Raw genomic sequence first — 21,358 nt, forward strand, 5'->3', positions numbered from 1 at the left:
TTTACAACCTAAACATGTTACTCCACATTACATTTACTGGTGTTAGAATAAAAATATGCATGCAATGTCTGAATTACATACATATAACAAAAACTGATCAGTTATCACCTAATATTTAAAAGAATATAACAGATTTGGTCATCATCATTATTATTATTATTATTATTATTATTATTATTATTATTATTATTATTATTATTATTATGTATTGTATGTCAATTCTGTTGTATATTTACATTTTCTCCACTCTTTTTAAAAAAGAAATTTGGGTCCTTCTCTTTTAATTTTTTTCTACTGAGAACACTTCTTTCTACTGAGAGAATGTAACTATGTTTCATAAAGACTTTTGGCAGAAGTTAATATAAACATCAGGACATGTGGTCTTACTGTTAACTACATATGAACAGAAGTCAGGTTAGATCAGTGTTTCTTAACCCTGTTTTTACTTATTCTATAGCATATTAACACTGTTCTGCATATTCTACAGCTTCTCTGTTTAAAGGCACTTAATACAGTAAGTGGTGGTGTGATGTGTCTAATAAACTGCTGGATATACATAATGATTAATTTAGGATACATAGGGGCTAAGAGATTTTAACAGGTAAACTCAATAAAGGATTCCAAGTAAAGTTCATTTGTCCAATTACTGTATTTTTTACACTAAAAGACGAATTATGTGACACTAGTAAGGAACAGGGGTGTCCCTATGTTTTCCTTCTAATTCAGCAGGTTTTGCTGCTGGGTGGTTCTTCACATAAATAAAACTATAATTCTTAAAAATATATATTTTAAAGACAAACAAGCACTGGATGTTAATCTACACAGATTTTCTACACAGAAACTATTTACTTGGATAAGTAAAGAGCTTCTGTTTATTTACAGTAAGCTTGGATTTTCAGATTTCCACAAAGGCTGGATGCAGCAGCATTAGCGGTTAACTGCTAGCGGGACGTAAATGCCGCCCGACAGAGCTACACTGAGGAACCTTGAGTTTTCCTGTAAACCAGGGCGATATACTCACCTTTGAGCAGTGAAAAAGCTAGTGCTTAGCATGGTTAAGTGTGCATGTGCGTGTGAGAGAGACTTACTGAGCTGCGATTTTAATAAACTTCTTGAGAAGTTGGACGCGTTTGCAGAGCGCCGGACACAGCAACACCTCGGTCATCACCCACTGCTGCACCTCATTACAGCGCTGCAGCAGCAGCTCCAGCGCCACTGTGTGGCCAGCACACGAATCACGACTCAGCGTGAAGTACACCAGCTCTTTCTGCAAACACAGACGAGAAACAAAACCTGGTAAATCCTCAACGTGACTGTGAGTGAGTGACTGATCCACCTGTTAGAAATGTAGGTATGTATTTTTCTGTACCTCCTGCAGATTACTGAAGAGACTCCAGTCACAGTTAGTCAGAGCCACGGCCATGTCCCACGTGTTCATACCCAACATCCTGACCACCGGCTGCTGCATCTGACTGTTATCCATCACAGGACTCTAAATATCAGCAGAATTTACACAGATACACCACAACACTGAGGAGAAATACTGACAAGCTGCTTACTCACACCAGCTCTAGACCAAAATCTTTACAGGTAAGCCACTTCACTCTGCGGTCATATATGCAATGCAATCTCAAAGACAAAATATTCTAAACAGAAGGTCTAATTACCATATGACATCATATTTTACATCCGTGATAAAATCCCCATGATTAGTTTGTAGCATTTGGCTTTATAACACAAAAAAACTGGACTTTTTGGCTTGTTTTGGCTACTGCTCATGCTCAGATCTCCTCATCAAGGAAAGTCTTTCCCACTAGCCCTCTGACCCTCCTCTACTCGCAGCATAAGCAGCAAGCTTATGGCTGGCTCTTTGAGTTTATGTTTGTGACTCCGTTTATATTTCTTCTAATTTTGGATTGATTAAATTGAATTAAATTAAATTATGAAACAACAAATCTGTTTAAAGGTGTCCTTCTGGTAAAATCCACAATAGGTCTCTGTAAGTTGTATACACACACCGCACATTAAACTCCTCCTTAACCCCCATTGTCTGCAGTAGTTAGTAAAATAAAATATTCAGAAAAACGAGTCGATCAGAAAAAGCACCATGTCTACGTCAACCTATGAATTAGTATTCATGGCCTCGCCCACCTTGGCTGCCACAGGCAGCGCTGAAGCAAGGCAGCGACCCCCACTCCTGCACGGGACTAAAGCATCGATATACAGTATCACCAGAGCTTCTTTTTTTTTTACAAAATGGCTTCATACTAGAGACCAAAACTAGACATTTTAAAATAAAAGAAAAACAATGGAATGAGATCTTTAGCTGAAGTCATGTAAACTGTTTACACTAGAGGTGCAAAACTGTTCAAAGTACAGTCTTGGGGTCAAATGCATCACAAGTACAGATATTAGTTGGCCATCTGTATCACTTTTAATAATACATTATCATTGACCACCAGCACATTTCAGTTTTGCCTTTTACTTTACAGTGGCAGCAGAAGACTTTACAGAACTTCGTGAAAATGAGCCAGTATGGAACTTTGTCTCTTTTATGCCCCTCTAGGGGGCACTTCAGTGATGATTTTTAACCATGGGTCACCAGGGGGGAGCAGTTGCCCTGCCTGCATATACAACATTATTAAGCATATAACATTGGTAATGTTTAATAATGTCTCAACCAGTCTCAGTTAATAATTACAGGTGCATTAAAAAATGTAAAATATCATTGAAAAGTTACTTTATTTCTGTAATTTAGTTCAAAATATAAAACGCATATATTATATAGATGTATTACACACAGAGCGTTCTATTTTAAACGTTTATTCTTTTATTGTTGATGAATATGTCTTACAGCCAGGCTATGCTACTCTATGCGGAGTCTATATAGAGTCTGCATAGCGAAGCTGCCGGCGCCAGGAGTGATGGTGGTGCTCTAAACTGAAGCTAGCGTTATAGGATGTAAACAGTGGTTTTTAATAAGCTTCTTGAGCATTTTTAAGTTATTAATGCCTCGTTTTAAATGGCAGGGCTCTCCGGATTCTAGCAAGGACGTGTGGAGCTACTTTGAGCTGAATAACGATGTAAAAGCGATTTATCAGGGGAAATTATGCCCTGTGTCACCCCGTCTGAAGGGTGTTTGGACAAACTGTTAAAATTTCTTGATCTCGGAACGCTGTGGGAGAACGGAGGTGTGATATTCATTAAAGGTAAGTACTTTTTATCATGTTTTACTACAGTAAAATTCCATTTTATACCAGAGTTCTCCTTTAAGTAAGTGCTGCTATATAAAAGATATGCTGTTTTTTTTTGCTTGGTTTTTTTTTTCAGATCAAAGAGGTAGTACAATAGTCCAATAAACAATATTGCACTTGCATGGCACAAGGGAAGGATCTGGCGACAGTGGTTAATAAGGTCCAAACTTCTTAAACATTTACCCAATTTATTTTTTTATTAAAGTGAAGAAAAAAATGAAGACACAAATTTGTATTTCAGGACCTCCCTATTGTACATACCGTTTTTTGACCGTGATTAACATAATTAAAGTCGTAAGCTGTATTTGTTATTAGGTTTTCTGATATGGTTTAATCTGCCCCCTTTTGGAAACAGTTTAGACACCCCTGATTTTCACATTCATAAACTGCATCTGTGTGTGAATATAGCTGATGATTACAGTACCATGATTTGGGTCAGGTCCCTCCTGCACACACACAGCCGGCCCGCAGCGCTGAGCACATCCGAGTCCACACACTGCTGCGGCTGCAGAACCACCTTCTCTAAACACCAGAAACAGATCCACACACAAAGGGGAGAAGTGCATCATTTCACCAGCAGAGGGCAGCAGCACAGCATTTTACAGCTTTAGACCTTCTACAACCCCTGGCAAAAAGTATGGAATCACCAGTCTTGGATGAGCACTCCTTCAGACATTTCATTCTGTAAAACAAACTCTGATCAAAAACATGATACAATAATAAGGTCATTCCAAAGTGCAACTTGTTGGCTTTCAGGAACACTCAAAGAAATGAAGAAAAAACATTGTGGAAGTCAGTGAATGTTACTTTTATTGACCAACCACAGGGAAAAAAATATGGAATCACTCAATTCTGAGGAAAAAAGTATGGAATCATGAAAAACAGATAAACAAAAGATGATTCAAAATACATCACTAGTATTTAGTTGCACCACCTTTGGCTTTTATAGCGGCTTTCAGTCTCTGAGGCATGGACTTGATGAGTGACAAACAGTATTCTGCATCAATTTGGTGCCAACTCTCTTTGATATCAGCTTTGCAGGTCGGAGCCTTCTTGTGGACCATTTTTTTCCATTTCCACCACAGGTTTTCAATTGGGTTGAGATCTGGACTATTTGCAGGCCATGACATCGACTGAATGTGTCTTTCTCCAAGGAATGCCTTCACTGTTTTTGCCCTATGGCACGATGCATTGTCATCTTGGAAAATTATTTCATTATCTCCAAACATCTGTTCAATTGAAGGGATGAGAAAACTGTCCAAAATGTCAATGTAAACTTGTGCATTGATAGAAGAATTAACCACAGTCATCTCCCCAGTGCCTTTGCCTGACATGCAGCCCCATATCATCAAGGACTGTGGAAATTTGGTTGTTTTCTTCAGGCAGGCCTCTTCATAAATCTCACTGGAACGGCACCAAACAAAAGTTCCAGCATCATCACCTTGTCCAATGCAGATTCTTGACTCATCACTGAAGATAACTTTCATCCAGTCATCCACAGTCCATGATTGCCTCTCCTTAGCCCACTGCAGTCTTGTTCTTTTATGTTTAGGTGTCAATGATGGTTTTCTTTTAGCTTTCCTGTATTGAAATCCAATTTCCTTTAGGCGATTTCTTACGGTTCGGTCACATACATTGGCTCCAGCTTCTTCCCATTTATGCTTCATCTGTTTAGTTGTACTTTTTCGGTTTTCAAGACAAATGGCCTTAAGTTGCTTGTCTTGACGCTTTGATGTCTTTCTCGGTCTACCAGTACGCTTGGCTTTAACAACCATTCCATGCTGTTTGTATTTGGTCCATATCTTGGATACAGCTGACTGTGAACAGCCCACATCTTTAGCAACCATGCGTGAAGAGTTACCTTCTTCAAGAAGTTTCACAATCCTCTCTTTTGTTTCAAGAGACATTTCTCTTGTTGGAGCCATGGTTCTTGCCACTCTAATTCGTCCAACAGCCCTCCAAGGTGTCATGACTGCAGGTGTTTTTAACTGCAGACTAACGAGCAGATCTAATCTGAGGCAGGTGTCCATTTAGGGAAAGGAAATTGACTGGGTGTGTCCTTATTTTCTACCTTCAATTTGAGTGATTCCATACTTTTTTCCTCAGAATTGAGTGATTCCATATTTTTTTTCCCTGTGGTTGGTCAATAAAAGTAACATTCACTGACTTCCACAATGTTTTTTCTTCATTTCTTTGAGTGTTCCTGAAAGCCAACAAGTTGCACTTTGGAATGACCTTATTATTGTATCATGTTTTTGATCAGAGTTTGTTTTACAGAATGAAATGTCTGAAGGAGTGCTCATCCAAGACTGGTGATTCCATACTTTTTGCCAGGGGTTGTATCTCCATTCACCACCACACACTATCCTGACTGGGTCAGACTATCTAGACCAGTGTACCATAAGGGGTGGCATAAGGGGTGGGAGTTATAAACAGCCACTAGACACTGCAGTAATGAACTGTCCAATAACTGGGACGAGAAACGTCAGCAGCAATTCATGCTGAAAGTGAGTAAAGTATATTTGTTCCATATTTGCATAATGTTCCAGACACTTTGTACCGTGTATGATTTATGATTTAACATGTCCAGCATTAGAAGACAACAATAAAAGAGCCTACCAAGATTCTTTTGGCCTTAGTACTTGCTATGGCAATTACAACTAATTGACTAATGGACTACAATTTTTGATAGAACTATTAGGCTAGTAAAATGATTAGTCATGTAAATCCTTTACAGTCAAACAAGTCAAAAGTTTGGACACACCTTAAATACAGTGTTTTTTATTATTCTTAAATGTTCTGCATTGCAGATTAATACTAAAATCACCTAAACTATGGAAAAAATATATGGAATTATTCAGGAAACAAAAATTGTGATAAACAAACTAGTATAGTTTTTATATTTTAGATTCTTTAACATAGCAACTCTTGCTTAGATGACAGCTTTGCACCTCTTGGTATTTTCTCTATCAGCTTTATAAGGCAGAGTCACCTGGAATGACTTTTAGTTAACAGCTGTGCTGACGCACATGCACCCCTTCACAGCGTGAATCCCGTGCGTAACGCACGCACAGCCCCAAAGCCCCACAGCACGACCAGCAGCAGCAGCAGGCCGTCCTAATTCAGCGCAGCAGGTCCACGAGCCCAGGTTGACTAGTAGAGCAGGGGCGGGGCAGATTACAGAGGAAGTTGGGGTCAAACTTGTTAACAAACAGTTAACAGCAACCCAGATAAGAGCACCTAAATGCTTCTTTACTGAGTATTTTGGTTTGTTTAACACTTTTAAGCTACTACATGATTCCTCGTGTGTTCATTCATAGTCTGGATGACTTCATGGATGACTTATTGGAATAACCTGGTCATTCAGTATATTTATTTAGTACCTCATTCTTTCAGCACATACTGTTGCTGAACCTTGACCTGACCAACTGCAGCAACCCCAGATAATAGCCCCGCCCCCACAGGCTTGTACAGTAGACACTAGGCCTGATAGGAGCATCACTTCAGCCGCCATCACTCTGAAACAGGGTAAATCTGTGGGTAAACGAATTAGTGCTTTTCTTATGGCTAAACAGTCGTTTAGTCCCATTCCCTTGAGTTCTCTTCCCTGCATTGTGTGTGTGGAAATGCTTTAACTTTCACTATTAAACATATCCCTGAGTTCATGGTTGTTGTGAGAAGATACTCACTGCATCAGTTGAGGTTAAATAACAAAATAAGCATTCACAGGCTGGTACCTCTTGTGTAGGTGAGAGCCACCAGCACCATGTCCTCCTCCACCCACTCCAGCCTCTCTGCCACTGCTGCCAGCAGCTCCTGCACAGTCACCGCTGAGTGAGTCCTTACACTCACATAGGAGTCCCCCGTCACATACATGCGGCACAGCACTGAGGACGCACACGCACACACAAACACAGGAGCAACATTTACCGTAAGTACCGTATTATCGTAATCAAATGCTATAATTTTCCCAAAAACATCAGTGCGTCTTATAATCCGGAGCCCCTTATGTAAACATTTTACCGGTCAGGTTGTAAGGAGCAGTTGCCCGTCACTTTGCTGTCCTCCAGCACTAAGCAGTATAAGCATTAGCCACTAACCACAGCGCTAGCTCTTTCGCTGTATTGGACTGTAGTCTGCAAGTTTACCATGTTAAAACAAGATACTGGAGCCTAACCACTAGCTGATAGCACCCATTGTTACCAGACCACTTAAGGCTCCTTAGTGTAGCACTGTCTGGCAGCATTTACTAGTGCTAAGTGCTGCTAAACGAGGCCAGCGCTGCAAATTGTGCGGTTGAAAAAATGTTGTAAACCCAAGCTTACTGTACGTAAAAGGAAGCGCTTTACTCACCCAAATAAACAGTTTTTAGGAAAGAAATCTGTATAACAACATCGATTTCCTCGTTCCTCACTATTGTTGCTTAAAATGTGCCTTATAATATGGTGCACCTTATAGTCCCTAAAATACAGTACCTTAAAATATGGCCGTATGATTTCAGATATATAGACAGAAAGAAAATAAATTAACCTTTTAACACCTGAACTAACTATACACACCCACATCCTATTGTCTTTATGCATATACATCATGATTGGTGTTTGTAATAACAAGTGATCCATATGGATACCCTCCCCCTTCCATCACCAGTTGAGCCACTTGTGATCCTCGGATTCATCTCTGAAGTTTAAGCGGAACAGAGTACACTTTTAATGCTGCTATTACTTTATACAGTAAAATTACCCAAGTCTTCCAGAACTGAGCAGAGCTCAGTCAAAACATACAGACTAAGCAGCTGCCCGTCACGTAAAAGCAGACGCTCTGTAAACACTGAGCCACACATCAGCCACACAGACCACATCAAAATAAAGGTCACTAATACAAATTAATTTAATTTAAAAAACTAAGCTAAGTTAAGTAAACAAAACTGAAATTGACAAAAAAATTATTTTTCTTTTAAAGTCAAACGAGTGCTGAATGTTAATCTACACAGATGGAGAAGGAGCTCACGCTTAGCGCAGTTAGAGGGTAATGCTAATGATGCTGGACAACTAAACTGAAACTCCTGTATTATGATGCACGTCAGCGGCGTGGCTTTACAGCTTCTTACAACCTGACTGGTAAAATTCATATATAAAGCACACCAGATTATACAGTGCACTGAGTATTTTTGGAAAAAAAAAGGATTCTAAGATTTCATTTCATTTGTTTCTGTAAACATAAGTGTATTCCAGCTTGAGTAGAAAAGCATGTCGCTTTTCTAACTGCTAAACACAGCTAATCTAAGGCTCAGCTTCAGGTACAGGAACTAGGGAGAGGAGGAATAATGTATGGCTTGTTATAAAGCTCCGTTATTGTCGGTACAGAACTCTCAGCTTCCTGTGTGTAGCGTTTTGATTGTTCCTGACGACCTGCTGTGCTCCCGGGGGATGGAGTAAAACCGGGAACACTATGTGGAGGAGAGAAATGAAGGAATATTTGATGAGCCTACCTTCCTTACTGTCCCTGGGGGGCGCTCTCACAGGCTGCCAGCCCTCTCTCAGGCTCAGCTGGTGGAACAGGGCTTTATTCTGAAACAGCAGAACACAGAAAACAATAAGAGCCTGAACATCACAGTGCATCCAGCTTGTATCAGCAGAGTATGGTCAATTACCACACACTACCATTTCAACACGATACGATACCCTAAACTCAGAACACACACATTAAGAGAGAGAAAAAAATTTGCTCAGCTAAAGACAAGTAAAACTTTTTTTGATCACTCTACAGCTCCACCAGTCTCTCCTCTTTTTGTAAACTTCAGGAGAACAGTGGTTTCCGAGCCGCCGCTGGAGTCTCATCCATGTCCAGTTCGGCAAATGTTGCCTTGTGGCTTCCTGTAGCTCTTCTATTGTTCATTACATTGTTTCACGCCACTGTTTGCGTGAGCCAAGTCTCAAGACTTGTGATAATATTAAACACGATTGATTTTATCTGAACGCAGAATGAAAAAAAAGACCCTGAACCATCAAGATGACCTCACTGCAACTCAACACTAGCAAGACTCTCTTGATTTTATCCAGACTCTGGAAATTTGTGTACGACAGTGAAATCACTTAAAAAATCGTTAGGGGTAAAGTCAGCATTAGACATTACATTCATGAGCTGTTAGTAATGTTAGATGCATTTCTATAGCATGTTTGCTGTGTGAAAACAAAGTGGGGTTCTTTACAAATATATCAGTGTATTTTGTGATTATATTAATGTTTTTTCTGAACTTAAGATATGTAATATTTGTTTGCAGTTTCAAAAGAAAAATTGGGAATATGGACAAAGTAAACACTGAAGTCATTGAAACACCTTTGGTCCAGCTCTGTCTGTCAAGTTATGCAAAGGTACACATAATAATAATAAGGAAAGAATAATCATATATCATATCATATATTAACCCTTACCTTCCTCTGAGGAGAGTACTCATCCACTGTGCTGAAAGAGAGAGAGAGAGAGACAGAAACAGCATTTATGTTTAACATTTAACATTAATGTTGAAAATCTAAAATTGATCAGTTAAATAATTTAATATAAAAAAGATATCAAGGCATTTGAATGTGAATCGGATGTTTTTAAATAAGACTAGCACAGTAACGCATAATTAACCAGAATCAGTAATCAGTACTTAGCATTGTAGTCTAAGATATAACACTTTACACAGTATATACAAATCTACACTGACCGACACCACTGAACTGTGTGAAGATCTGCCACTCTGTCAATTTAAATTAGTCTACAACACACACACACACACATTCACAGCTGTCTGAAGTCCTCAACATCATCACCAGTCCAAGTACAGAATCACAAATAAAAGGTCACATTTTTCTGAAGTGAAGTTGTCCGTTGCAAGCACTATTAATAATAACCCCCTAAACCATCAATAAATATCATTGTTTTATTAAAATCAAGTAGATTATTCTGAAAGACTGTAATACACTACAGGAATAGGGCTGGGCGATATGGGGAAAAAAATCTTATCACAATATAGTTTTCCATATTAGTTGTTATTGGTATCACAATATAAATCAAATCACTTTCTGTCACACTTTAAGCTTTCTTTCTTACTCCTAAGTGAGAGAATAATGGAGTTTTTGTAAATGACTTGTAAATCACAAGAACATTATATAACTGTAAAAAATAAATGAATACAAATATAACACTCAAATCCTGTATATTCAAAGTTCAAATGTTTCTGAATAACAAAGTAAACAGAAAATTAAATTCTTTGGTCAGTTTCAAATCAATAAAATCTCTCATACAAATTAAGTAATAAGTAAATTATTTTTACAAGAAAAACACACTTAGTGTTCCAAACAAATACAATCTTAAAATCTTCAATCAACTTTCCAATGTAAATAAAACAGAACATAAAATTCACTCAACTGTGCTCAGCTTATGCTTCAAAGCAAAATAAAGAAATGTCTCTTAGTGCTGTCAAAGTTTCGCACCAAACATACAGGCTGCAGGTCAGGAAGACAAGTCTGTCCACAACCTTGGGTTTTTAAAGCTGTCCTGTGGCAGGTCACAATATTACCACCTGTGCTAAAGACCCTCTCAGCCAGGGAGTTGGTAAGTACTTTAATTAGCCAACTAAACCAGTCATTTTCAACTTATTGGCATAATATTGTAGTGTCCAGCTTGAGGCGTTTACAGTCATCGCATTACTGCACACACACTCACGCTCACACACACACACAAACATTGGGGCTCCTCTATAATGGTTGTGGTTGTTTGTAGTGGTTGGTGTGGTGCAGTGGATAACCCCACTAGCTTCCAGTAAGCAATGTGGGAGGCTAGGGTTCAAATCCTGCTCTAGGTGATTTTGCTAAAGTACACCAATAAGAGTCCTTGTGTAAGACTCCCAACACTACAGTGGCCCTCCTTTTAATAAGAATAACCTTGTAAGTCTCTCTGGATAACTGTGTCAGCTACAGTGCCGTAGATGTGAATGTAAAATAATGCTCTATAATGTTCATATGATTCACACACGTTAAACTACAACTTATTTACTACAGGATGCTTGTGTAGCTTGTGCAACAGAACACGGCAGGTCCAGATGGTGTTTTGGGACTAAAGAAGGACATTTTGTTGTCCACAGCTTGATTACTGGTTAAAATACAACAGAGCCTTTCTCTCATGATTCCAGATTCTCATTATCTGAATCCATGTTCTTCACTCGGGTCTCCCAGACTACAGACACAGACAGCTCCAGACTCATTTGTCTGTATCACTATGGTCTGGATGAAAGCACACTGGTTGTCTGTTCGCTCCTCCTCATCAATGGCTCAGTTGTTTAGATGCTGAGAAGAACTGTAGCCATCTGCACAATGAACCTAGGTCTGACTGTAGCCTAGTGTGAACATAAACTGCCCCTTATGTTCAAGTTTACAAGCTGCTAATATTTAATGGAATACACCAAGCAAACTATCTCCAACTTAAAAACTAGAAATTTGCACTGCAAGACACAATTAAAATCCTTTAGCTTTCCCAAAAATTGTCAGTGCGCTTTATAATCCAGTGGCAGATGTCCTTTGTTCTTCATTTTAGTCACTTTCAGAACCCAACTTTATGTGAACCAGGGTCCATACCTTTTCTGAATACACACTCCATTGCGCTATTTCAACAGGGCAGTGCTCATACACATACTCCTGCCATCTCAAGAGCTTGTCTGGAAGACACTAGAAGATGCTAAATCATGTTCAGCTGCATCTTCAGACCTATCACTGAAAATGTGTGGGATGCTAGGCTATTGGATGCTCTATTAACACTCCACCCCTACCACACAATCTGCAGGAACTGTGTGAGAATATAGGAGCTGCATGTGAGATGTGTTGTTAAATACACAGTCTAACATTAACTAGCAAGCTCTACATATCGTTGCTGTCCAATGAAAAACAAGTATAATCATTTTTGTGATTTTTAGTTTACTACATAATTTGAACAAATTGTCCCTTACACTGTGCCAAAATGTCTTGATGAAAGAATCAATAGAAATAATTCTAAATGACCTTAAATAAACTCATTTTACATTGACTTCCATTTAAATTTTAGAAGTTGTTTTTCTCCCCTGTATAGTTGCTGTTTGGAGAAACTTGTTTTTCATTCAACAGTGACGATATACTAAGAGGCAATCTTAGATGTAGATTATTAGCATATCCTGTATTGTTCGCACTATAAGGCACACTGTATTAATTAATAAACATCTATTTTCTGGTCTTTTTTCATACATAAGATACACTGGATTATGAGGTGCATTTTGAGACAAACTATAAGGAACTTCTAATTCTGAAGGTCTCATCACTGGGTATTGGTGGTGGTGGTGGCGGGGGTTAGCTAACTAAGTTAAGTCAGCCGGGGTTAGGAACAGGCTACAGGCCGATAATACTCCCCTCTGAACCGGCTAATAGTGGTTAGCATCTAACGCATATACTGCTCCAGTTTAAACCTGTAATAAAACCTATATATATATATATATATATATATATATATATATATATATATATATATATATATATATATATATATATATATATTATGGGCTAACAAGCTTTACAAATGTTTTAATCACCGAAATGAACTGTTTTTAGGAGAGATAAGCATGTGAATTAATTCAGGGCTTGTCAGGACAACAAAGTATTTGCAGCTACTCGACGTAAGCTTGAATTGTGCTTTTTAAGTGGCGTTCCGAGCTAAATGGAAGGCTTGGATGAAAAGCAGCGCAAAATAATTTACCAAAACCGGCCGCATGCAAAGAGCAAATTTGCTCAAGTCTGCCAGTGTATCATGACAACATGCCTTTGCATTAAATTAGCAACACCTTTGCAGCCAACACTGCTGTGCTGATATTACACTCGCATCTATTGAGCGACACCTAGCAACAGTTATTCCATATAAACACCATAGCAACCACCTAACACCATCTTAGCTGTCAACATCTACACCACAGCAACACCTTTGCATCAAATAAGCAAAACCTTAGCAACCACCTTACAACACTCTTATAGCCAACACTGTTGCACTGAAATTACTCACTCATTGAGCAACATCTAGCAGCAGTTATTCTATAGAAACACCTTAGCAACCAAACACACATACCACAGCAACACCTTTGCATCAAATTAGCAATTAACATCAGTACATTAGCAACCACCTTGCAACACCGTTGCAGTCAACACTACTGAGTTGAGCTCATCCATTTAGCAACACCTAGCAACAATATGCACCATAGCAACACCTTAGCAACCTTAGGTAAATGAGAACTAAACACACATAAGTGCTAGACATGACATGCCAGAGAATCTCTAGAGTTGAGAATACCCACTTGAAGTGAATGGGTTCATATGAAGCAACTTAACAAAATCAAATACTATAAATGTCTGATCATTTTTATTGTGAAATATGTATTCAACACCATAGCAACCACCTAACTACACCACTGCAGCAAACATTGATGAGCTGCAATTACACTCGCAGGAGTGAAATTGGATGTTAGCACCAGAATTATAAAGTCTATTAAAAAGAGTTAGTCCAGTCCAATCAGGAGAAACTTCAGCTATAATGAGAGAACAAGGCCCCAATCACACTGCTGGAACAACCGGGACAAAGAATTTCTCCTGAGGGAACCAGACATCAACCTCAGTGTGTCGCTGGTAAAATGCAACCAAATATCAAGTGCGGTTTACTTTCTTTTACCATAGCTTAGACTGTTCACAATCTCCCATCAACACCAAACCCAAACAGTCCCAGTACAAACCCAGAACGCCTGGTTCTGTGTTTGAAACATCACGCTGATGTTCTGCCTCGGTACTGCAGCTGCTGTTAGAGCATAGCTTGTTTAAGGTAATTAGTCTGTAATGATCAGCTGAACATGCCCAGCAGAACATCCATCCCGATCGGGTCTGATTTAGAAACCCATTTACTCTGCAGATAATGGACAGGAGCAGCGTCAGAGTCATGTGTAATTCTGTGGATGTAAAGCGGTTCTGACGAGCTTACTGTCGGCGCTGCAGCCGGAGAAGTTTCTGGAGCTCTTTTTGCTCTGCCTCCAGAGACGGGAACTCGTACAGGTCGTCCAGGACATAGCGGTACAGCGTCTATAAAAACACAGTGCAGACCACGAAGACTGTCATCAATAACACGCTTCAATACATTCATCAATACATTAATACAGAGGTGATGTTTACTCTAATAAGATCTGGACCACTCTCACTGATACTTCAAAAACCTAAAATAATCCAATAGCTGATATTCAGCCAGGTTCACAGACAATGACAAACTGTAACCAGATCATACAACACCACACCGTCACACAGTGGTGTGAAAAAGAGTTTTGTGTTTTTGCATTTTTTGTCATACTTACATTTTACAGATTGTCAAAAATACTTTAATATCAGACAAATTTAACTTTAGTAAATATAAAAAATACTTTTTTAAATGATTTCATTTTTAAGCAAAAAAATAACTACCCAAACTAATCTAGACCTTTGTAAAAAGGGTTTGCCCCCCTATAAATGAACTGTGATTAATTATACTTTTTGGAAAGCTGAGTTCAAATTCACTAACCACAACCAGGCCTGATTACTGCCAGACCTGTAGAATCAAGAAATCACTAAATAGAACCTGTCTGACAAAAATGAAGCGGCTAAAGGATCTCAAAAAGCAATGTCATCATGAAGAAATTCAAAAACAGGTCAGAAAACAGTCATTGATCATCTATCAGTCTGGAAAAGATTCCAAAATCATTTCTAAAGCATTGGAATTCCAGCAGCCCACTGTGAGAGCTATTATTCACTAATGGAGAAAACATGGAACACTGGTAAACCTTCCCAGGAGTGACCAGCCTACCAATAATACTCAATAATGATAATGAACAACTCATCAAGGAGGTCACAAAAGAACCCAGAACAACATTTAAAGAACTGCAGGTCTCACTTGCCTCAGTTAAGGTCAGTGCTAATGATTCAATAATTAAAAAAGAGACTGGTCAAAAATGGTCTCCATGGGAGAGTTCTAAAGCAAAAACACTGCTGACCAAAAAGAACACACCAGCCCACCTCACACTTACCAAAAAACATCCTGATGATCTCCAGAACTTTGGCTAAATATTATCTGGACTAATAGGACATAATATAGTGGAACTTCATGGAAGATGTGTGTCCTGTTACATGTGACACATCATTTCTGAAAAAAGATTATCATACTGAACGTAAAACATGGTGGTGGTAGCGTGATGCTCTGGGGCTGCATTGCTGGATGGAACCGGGAATTCTGCTGTTTACCAGACAAACCTGATAGAGAATATCCGGCCATCTGTTTGTGACCTGAAGCTCAGGAGTACTTGGGTTCTGCAGCAGGACAATGATCCAAAACACACAAACACGTCCACCTCTGAATGTCTTAAAACTAAATGAAGGTTTTGGAGTGTTCTAGTTAAAGTCTGATTGAGATGCTGTGGATGATCTTAAACAGGACATTTATGCTCTAATGTGTCTGAATTAAAACAATTTTGTAAAGAAGAGTGAACCAAAATTCGTCCACGGAGATGTGAAAGACTCGTTGGCAGTTATCAGTAAAGCTTGATTGGAGTTGTTGCCGCCAATGGTGGGCAAAGGTTTAGGGGCAAATACTTTTTCATAGATTGGTTAGGATTTTTTTTGTTACTTTAATAAATTAATTATCATTTAAAAAGAGATTTTTATATTTACTCAGGTTATCTTTGTCTGATATTAAAATTTTGTTTGATAATTGGAAAAATGTAAGTGTGACAAAAAAGCAAATACAAAAGAAATCTGTAAGGAGGGGCGGGGATACGTTTCCACACCACTGTATACATTCACAATAAATGAAAAAAATACATAAACAAATAAAAATACCACACTTTACGCCAAAAATGACCAAACTGTCTTAAAATTCAAAACACACCAAAAAATATTTTACCTGAAATTTAACAAAATACCAAACAGTCAAGAAAAAAAATACCACAGTTATACAAAAAATACTACATTTTATGTGACTTTTACTACAAAAATGATAAGCCAAGCAATAAAATAACACAAAAATACCACTCACAAAAACAAAATCACAGTGCCACACATAATATAAGGACACTGCAAAAAAGTAATCACACAACAATATCGATAAATGCAAAAAAAAAAAAAAATAATAATAATAACACACAACTTCACACATAACATACCAGCAAGACAAAAAAAATAACACACGTTTAACACCATCGCCAAAAATGACAAAATTTCCCCAGTGTTTTCTTTAAAAGCATTATGTTATTTGTGCGTACACTGCTTACCCCTTTTTCTTTGTAAAGCACTTTTAGCTGCATTTATGCACGAACGCTACATACAGATTCTGCTTATTATTATTAATAAAGTCTGTCAAACATGGTGGCGGGGTTGTTCTGAGATTTGCCAGAGATTTTTGCTTCGATGTTCAGCTCTAGATTTTACACAGAGCTGAGGGCTTCTCCACTTCATCTCCCCTCGTTAGGTAATCATGCTGCATCTCCAGCTCGTTATCTGGCATTAAGAAAGGTGGGCCGGGGGGCTCTGACATTTCCAGACTTCCCGGTTAATAATTTCATGTCTAGGTTTAGGACACGTACCTTCAGGAAGAGTTTGGTGTGTTCGTCATCCTGCAGTGTGTTCCTGCACCACGAGCTCCAGTGGGACAGCAGCCGCAGGACCTTCTGCTTCCTGTCCAGAGCCTCCGCGCCTTCCTCCTTCCCCTGGCCTCGCTTTAGACAGTAGGTGCACACAGGACAGTTAAGGCAACAACTACATCAGACACACACACAGTAGGTGTGTACAATCTAGACAAAAATGTGATGTTTGATAGTGCTGTTTAAAGACAACATTCAGACTTTTCACACATTTTCCCAAACGGCTTCTTATTTGGCAGCTTCTTATTTCATTTTATGCTCCACTTTAAATGATGCAGCAGCTACACTCTGCCACTAGTACATGTCCCACCCATACTGCTATACAATTTAAGTTCAAAGGGAAATAATAATAAGCTAATATCTGTCTTGCAAGTAGCCCCCATGCACCACTGTGCTCCTCACCTTCCGCACCCCCCTAAGTCTGTACACACCAGAGGGACCCAAAGCCATTTTCTTTTCTTTTTTGTTTTGTTTTGGTTCAGTGTCATGATGGGCTAAATGGAGGCATGTGTTTTGAGTCAGGTTTGGTTCGGTTTAGCAGCAGGGTGGAGAAGTGTAGTGTATAATATCTAGTCATTTAATGTGTAATGGACATTTTTTTCATTTGTCAGAGAAATCAGTAATACTCTAAACCCCATCTGATTATAGATTATAATCTGACAGCGTAAAAGTACTGTAGTGTACACAAGGCTTTAGTGAACTACACAGTTTTCAATAACTGTTTTATATTATGTTTTAGCTGTTTAGCAACAAATTATTAAACCCTGACTGATGCAATAAGTACCGTATTTTTCGGGCTATAAGGCGCACTTAAAATACTTATTTTTTCCCAAAAATCGTCATTGCGCCTTATAATGCAGTGCGCCTTGTGTATGGATTTTGCTTGTGTTTACTGACCTCGATTTTATGTGGTACACGGCGCTCTGTTGTGCAGAATTCCTCACCCACGCCAGAAAAAGATCCCCCTCTTGGGCTAGCGCGCGGTTACCTTTGACTCCCGTACTGCCTCTCGGCTGTGGCTCAGGGTAGCTAGTTTCCACTGTAGCTCCGTGGCCAGAACAAGGTGCCGGTAAACTTTCCTTTCCACCCGTTCTGGGGTAATAGCACAAACTGTTTCTTTTTAGCGCCCACTTCTAAGTAAAGTTAACCTCTTAACACGCGCTGGCCCACCGGCGGGCCAGAAATATTTAATATTTCATAACTGGCTGTGTTTCTGAACAGTTACAGGTTCAATATAGACATCCAATATACCATTTTAAAGCTTAGAATCTCTGCTTTTTAGCTATTTAGCCTATTTAGCGGAATATCCTTTCAGAAAATAAACATTTAGGGCGAAATATGCCTTGGTTATGATTTTAATAATTCATAACTCTCATATTTGCGTTTATCGTTCGTCCATATTTCATCGAATGCGGTCATGTCATACACCATTCGAACCGTCTGGCTCTCCGGATTCCAGAACTGTGCTTTTACTGTAGGATGTATGTTTCATGAATTAGAGCTGCGTCAGAGCGCATGTTTCCAGTAATAAAAGGCTCTCCTTTTGTCCTGGGGTAACCTCCGGTCACTGCCGCCACCCCCCGAACACACACCCGCGCTCAGCCACAGGTCCTACCTTCAAAACGCGTCCAGACTAAAGAGAATCCATCAATCCAGTCTCCTGTAATCCACAGTTATATCCAAACAGCGCTGGAAATCACTTCATCCAGAAATGAAACTTATCCAATCTTTATCTCTGTTTTAAAACCGTTTTATTCACCGAATTCGGCACAACACGCTATTATAGTCAGAAGCCTCGCGGAGTAATGCGGTACTTGCTGTGCTTCAACATAATATTATGGTCTGTCGGAGCGTTGCGGCTACCGTTGTCAGGAGCGTCGCGGAGTAATACGTACTTGCTGTGCTTGTTGATTTATTGCTCAGAGATGTTGTTATTTTTCACAGATATTGTGAAGGATTTATTGCTCAGAGTTATTGTTACTGATATAAATAAAGTTTCATTTAGTGCGCCTTATAATCCAGTGCGCCTTGTGTATGGACTAACACTAAAAATAGACCGTTCACTCATCGTGCGCCTTATAGTCCGAAAAATACGGTAGCTTCTCATTTGTTAAACAACCATGTGGAAAGACACATTCTGTGCTTGTGGAAAAGGTTAGTTTGAAAAGGGTCAAATTTGTGGCAGTGCATCAAACAGAGAAAACATCTGGTTTCTGAAAGTACAAAAATCAGGTTACGAACTGTCAAACACATTAAAAAGTGGAAAATCATCTCCAGGAAGGAAAGTGCTGGGAAAAAAATTATGGTGATCGGTGATCACTTTAACGTTTGGTGAAATCAAATGGTAGAAAAACAACACTAGAACTCCAAGGATTGAGACCAAACAGCTCTGCATCCTTATGGAAACCTAAATATACTGAATCACCTGGTAATTCCATCAGTGTTTTTTTTGGATGCCACAGCAACTGCATGCTGTAATCAAAGTTAAAGGCTGTCAAACCAAATATTAGTGTGTGTGACCTTTTTTGGCCATGTAGTGTAGTGGAGTGTATAGCTACCTGTTTAAACAAATCTAAATCTAAAACAGACTATTTGTGTGTGTGTATGCGTTTGTGGATTAGGAAGGATATTGTCCGAGGAGAGCCTGGCAGAGGTCACTGGTAGTCATGAACATTGGGTAGGTCAGCAAAAAGTCATCCAGCAGCGTCTCTGTGGGGAAAAAAACAAAAGAAAAGAAAATCTGATCATCTAACATAAAGCCCAGCTGGAAACATTACGTAAAAATACGCTGATATAACACATCACAAAGATGGCTACTTTTAATAAAAACAGCAGCTGTAACCCAAACGTTGGGAGTGTATACTGCACTTTTAGAGATTCATGGTGGAAAGTGTACTGATGTATATACATCGTTATTGCACAGTTTGTCTTAGTTTAACATAACAGAATTATAGAGCACTAGAAGAACACTTTCTGTACTGTACTACAGTCTGTCAGAATAAGGGTATGGATCATATGAACATTATAAAGCATTATAGAGTGCCCCTATGCTTCCTGTAGTGAATTACAATCTGTCAGAATGAGAGTGTGGATCATAGGAACTTTATAGAGCATTCTAAAGTGCCCATCATGCTTCCTGTAGTGTATGAATTCCTGATATACTACACAGCAGTTCACCCCTAGCATTGTTCCAAACCCACTTAATTCTTTATTTTAATTGGCTGCTGTTTTTTTCTGGGTAAACGCAGGTCTTGCTCATGCCTGAGATCATGAGCGGAGTGTTCTGTGTAAACACAGGAACCAGAGAACATGTTCCGGGGCTTTTTACTGCCTGATTAAAATTAGACTAATTATACCAGTGCTTATAATAGTGAGTGGGCAGGGGAGGGAGGGGAGAGAGAGTGAATGATGAAGTGTGTGCGTGTGTGTGTGTACTATAGCGAAGCTGAAAGAAACAGTGCTCCTCCCCTAAGCTGTAGATCCTATTAGAAACACTCCGGTCGCTGCCTGATGTGTGTGTGTGTGTTTGTGTGTTGGCAGTGCTGTAAATTCCACTTTAATTTCACACTTACTTCCCGGAGCTTTGTGCTGGTTTTGCGCCGGTGAGCAGCTCACACATTATGCTAATCAGCAGAGCGCAGCCTTACACATCGCAACACACACACACACACACATGCGCAAGTGTAACATATGGAGAAAGGGCATTATTCACTATTAATAATATTTATATGACCATTAAGAATCCTGTGTTTTGGGATCAGGGTTAATTTACGGTAATGGTTAATGTACGCTATTTTAACGCTGATTTGTTTTCGCTGCTGTGCTGCAGAATTACAGCTTTGTACTGTAGCTGCAGTGAGGAGCATTACCACAAGAGAACAGCACAGTTAAGAATTCCACAGAGAAACATCAACATCCGTAAAACACAAAGTGGAAAGATTTTACTGCTGTAACAGAAGGCATGGTGTTGACGGTGTATGTGTGGAAGTGTATTCCACTCCTCCAAAGGCTTTAGTTGGGAGAAAAAAAATGATGCATACAATATACATCCAAATATTGGCACGGGGTAGAGCGGTATAAAGCCCCCAATACTGAGCTGTGGAGCAGTGGAACAGTGAAAGCGTGTTCTCCCAAATTATGGAGCACCGGTGAGGTGATAACCATTCAACGTCCTGACCTCACAAATTCTAAAGCTGTAGTAGCTAAACACAAGTAAATCATCACAGCCATGTTCCAGTGTAACTGCTCCCTGGTTGTAGTGTTGCTGGCTGTGCACTGTGAGCTGTGGAGGTAAGGGCTGCTCTACTCAGTCAGAGCTGGGCTGTGTGGCAATAGATAAGCAGGAGCAGCTGGGCTGCTGGTGACTCTCTCCAGTGTGAGCTCCACCCACAGGAACGAG

At 39.3% G+C, this 21,358-nt stretch overlaps 1 protein-coding gene across 1 annotated transcript in view; it reads right to left on the bottom strand.

The window, feature by feature from the left end:
• The window catches only part of rapgef5b (Rap guanine nucleotide exchange factor (GEF) 5b), a 109,700-nt gene that overhangs the window by 15,665 nt on the left and 72,677 nt on the right, over window positions 1-21,358 (bottom strand). The window contains exons 12-20 of the mRNA XM_022673987.2: window positions 19,590-19,668; window positions 16,903-17,047; window positions 14,283-14,380; window positions 9,689-9,719; window positions 8,746-8,824; window positions 6,992-7,141; window positions 3,679-3,776; window positions 1,370-1,492; window positions 1,089-1,267 (exon numbers count right to left, since the gene is read on the bottom strand). Coding sequence (XP_022529708.2) covers window positions 1,089-1,267; window positions 1,370-1,492; window positions 3,679-3,776; window positions 6,992-7,141; window positions 8,746-8,824; window positions 9,689-9,719; window positions 14,283-14,380; window positions 16,903-17,047; window positions 19,590-19,668 — 982 coding nt within the window. The remainder of the gene's footprint in view (window positions 1-1,088; window positions 1,268-1,369; window positions 1,493-3,678; window positions 3,777-6,991; window positions 7,142-8,745; window positions 8,825-9,688; window positions 9,720-14,282; window positions 14,381-16,902; window positions 17,048-19,589; window positions 19,669-21,358) is intronic.

Source organism: Astyanax mexicanus, chromosome 6, assembly GCF_023375975.1.
Source record: "Astyanax mexicanus isolate ESR-SI-001 chromosome 6, AstMex3_surface, whole genome shotgun sequence".
Lineage (NCBI taxonomy): Eukaryota > Metazoa > Chordata > Actinopteri > Characiformes > Acestrorhamphidae > Astyanax > Astyanax mexicanus.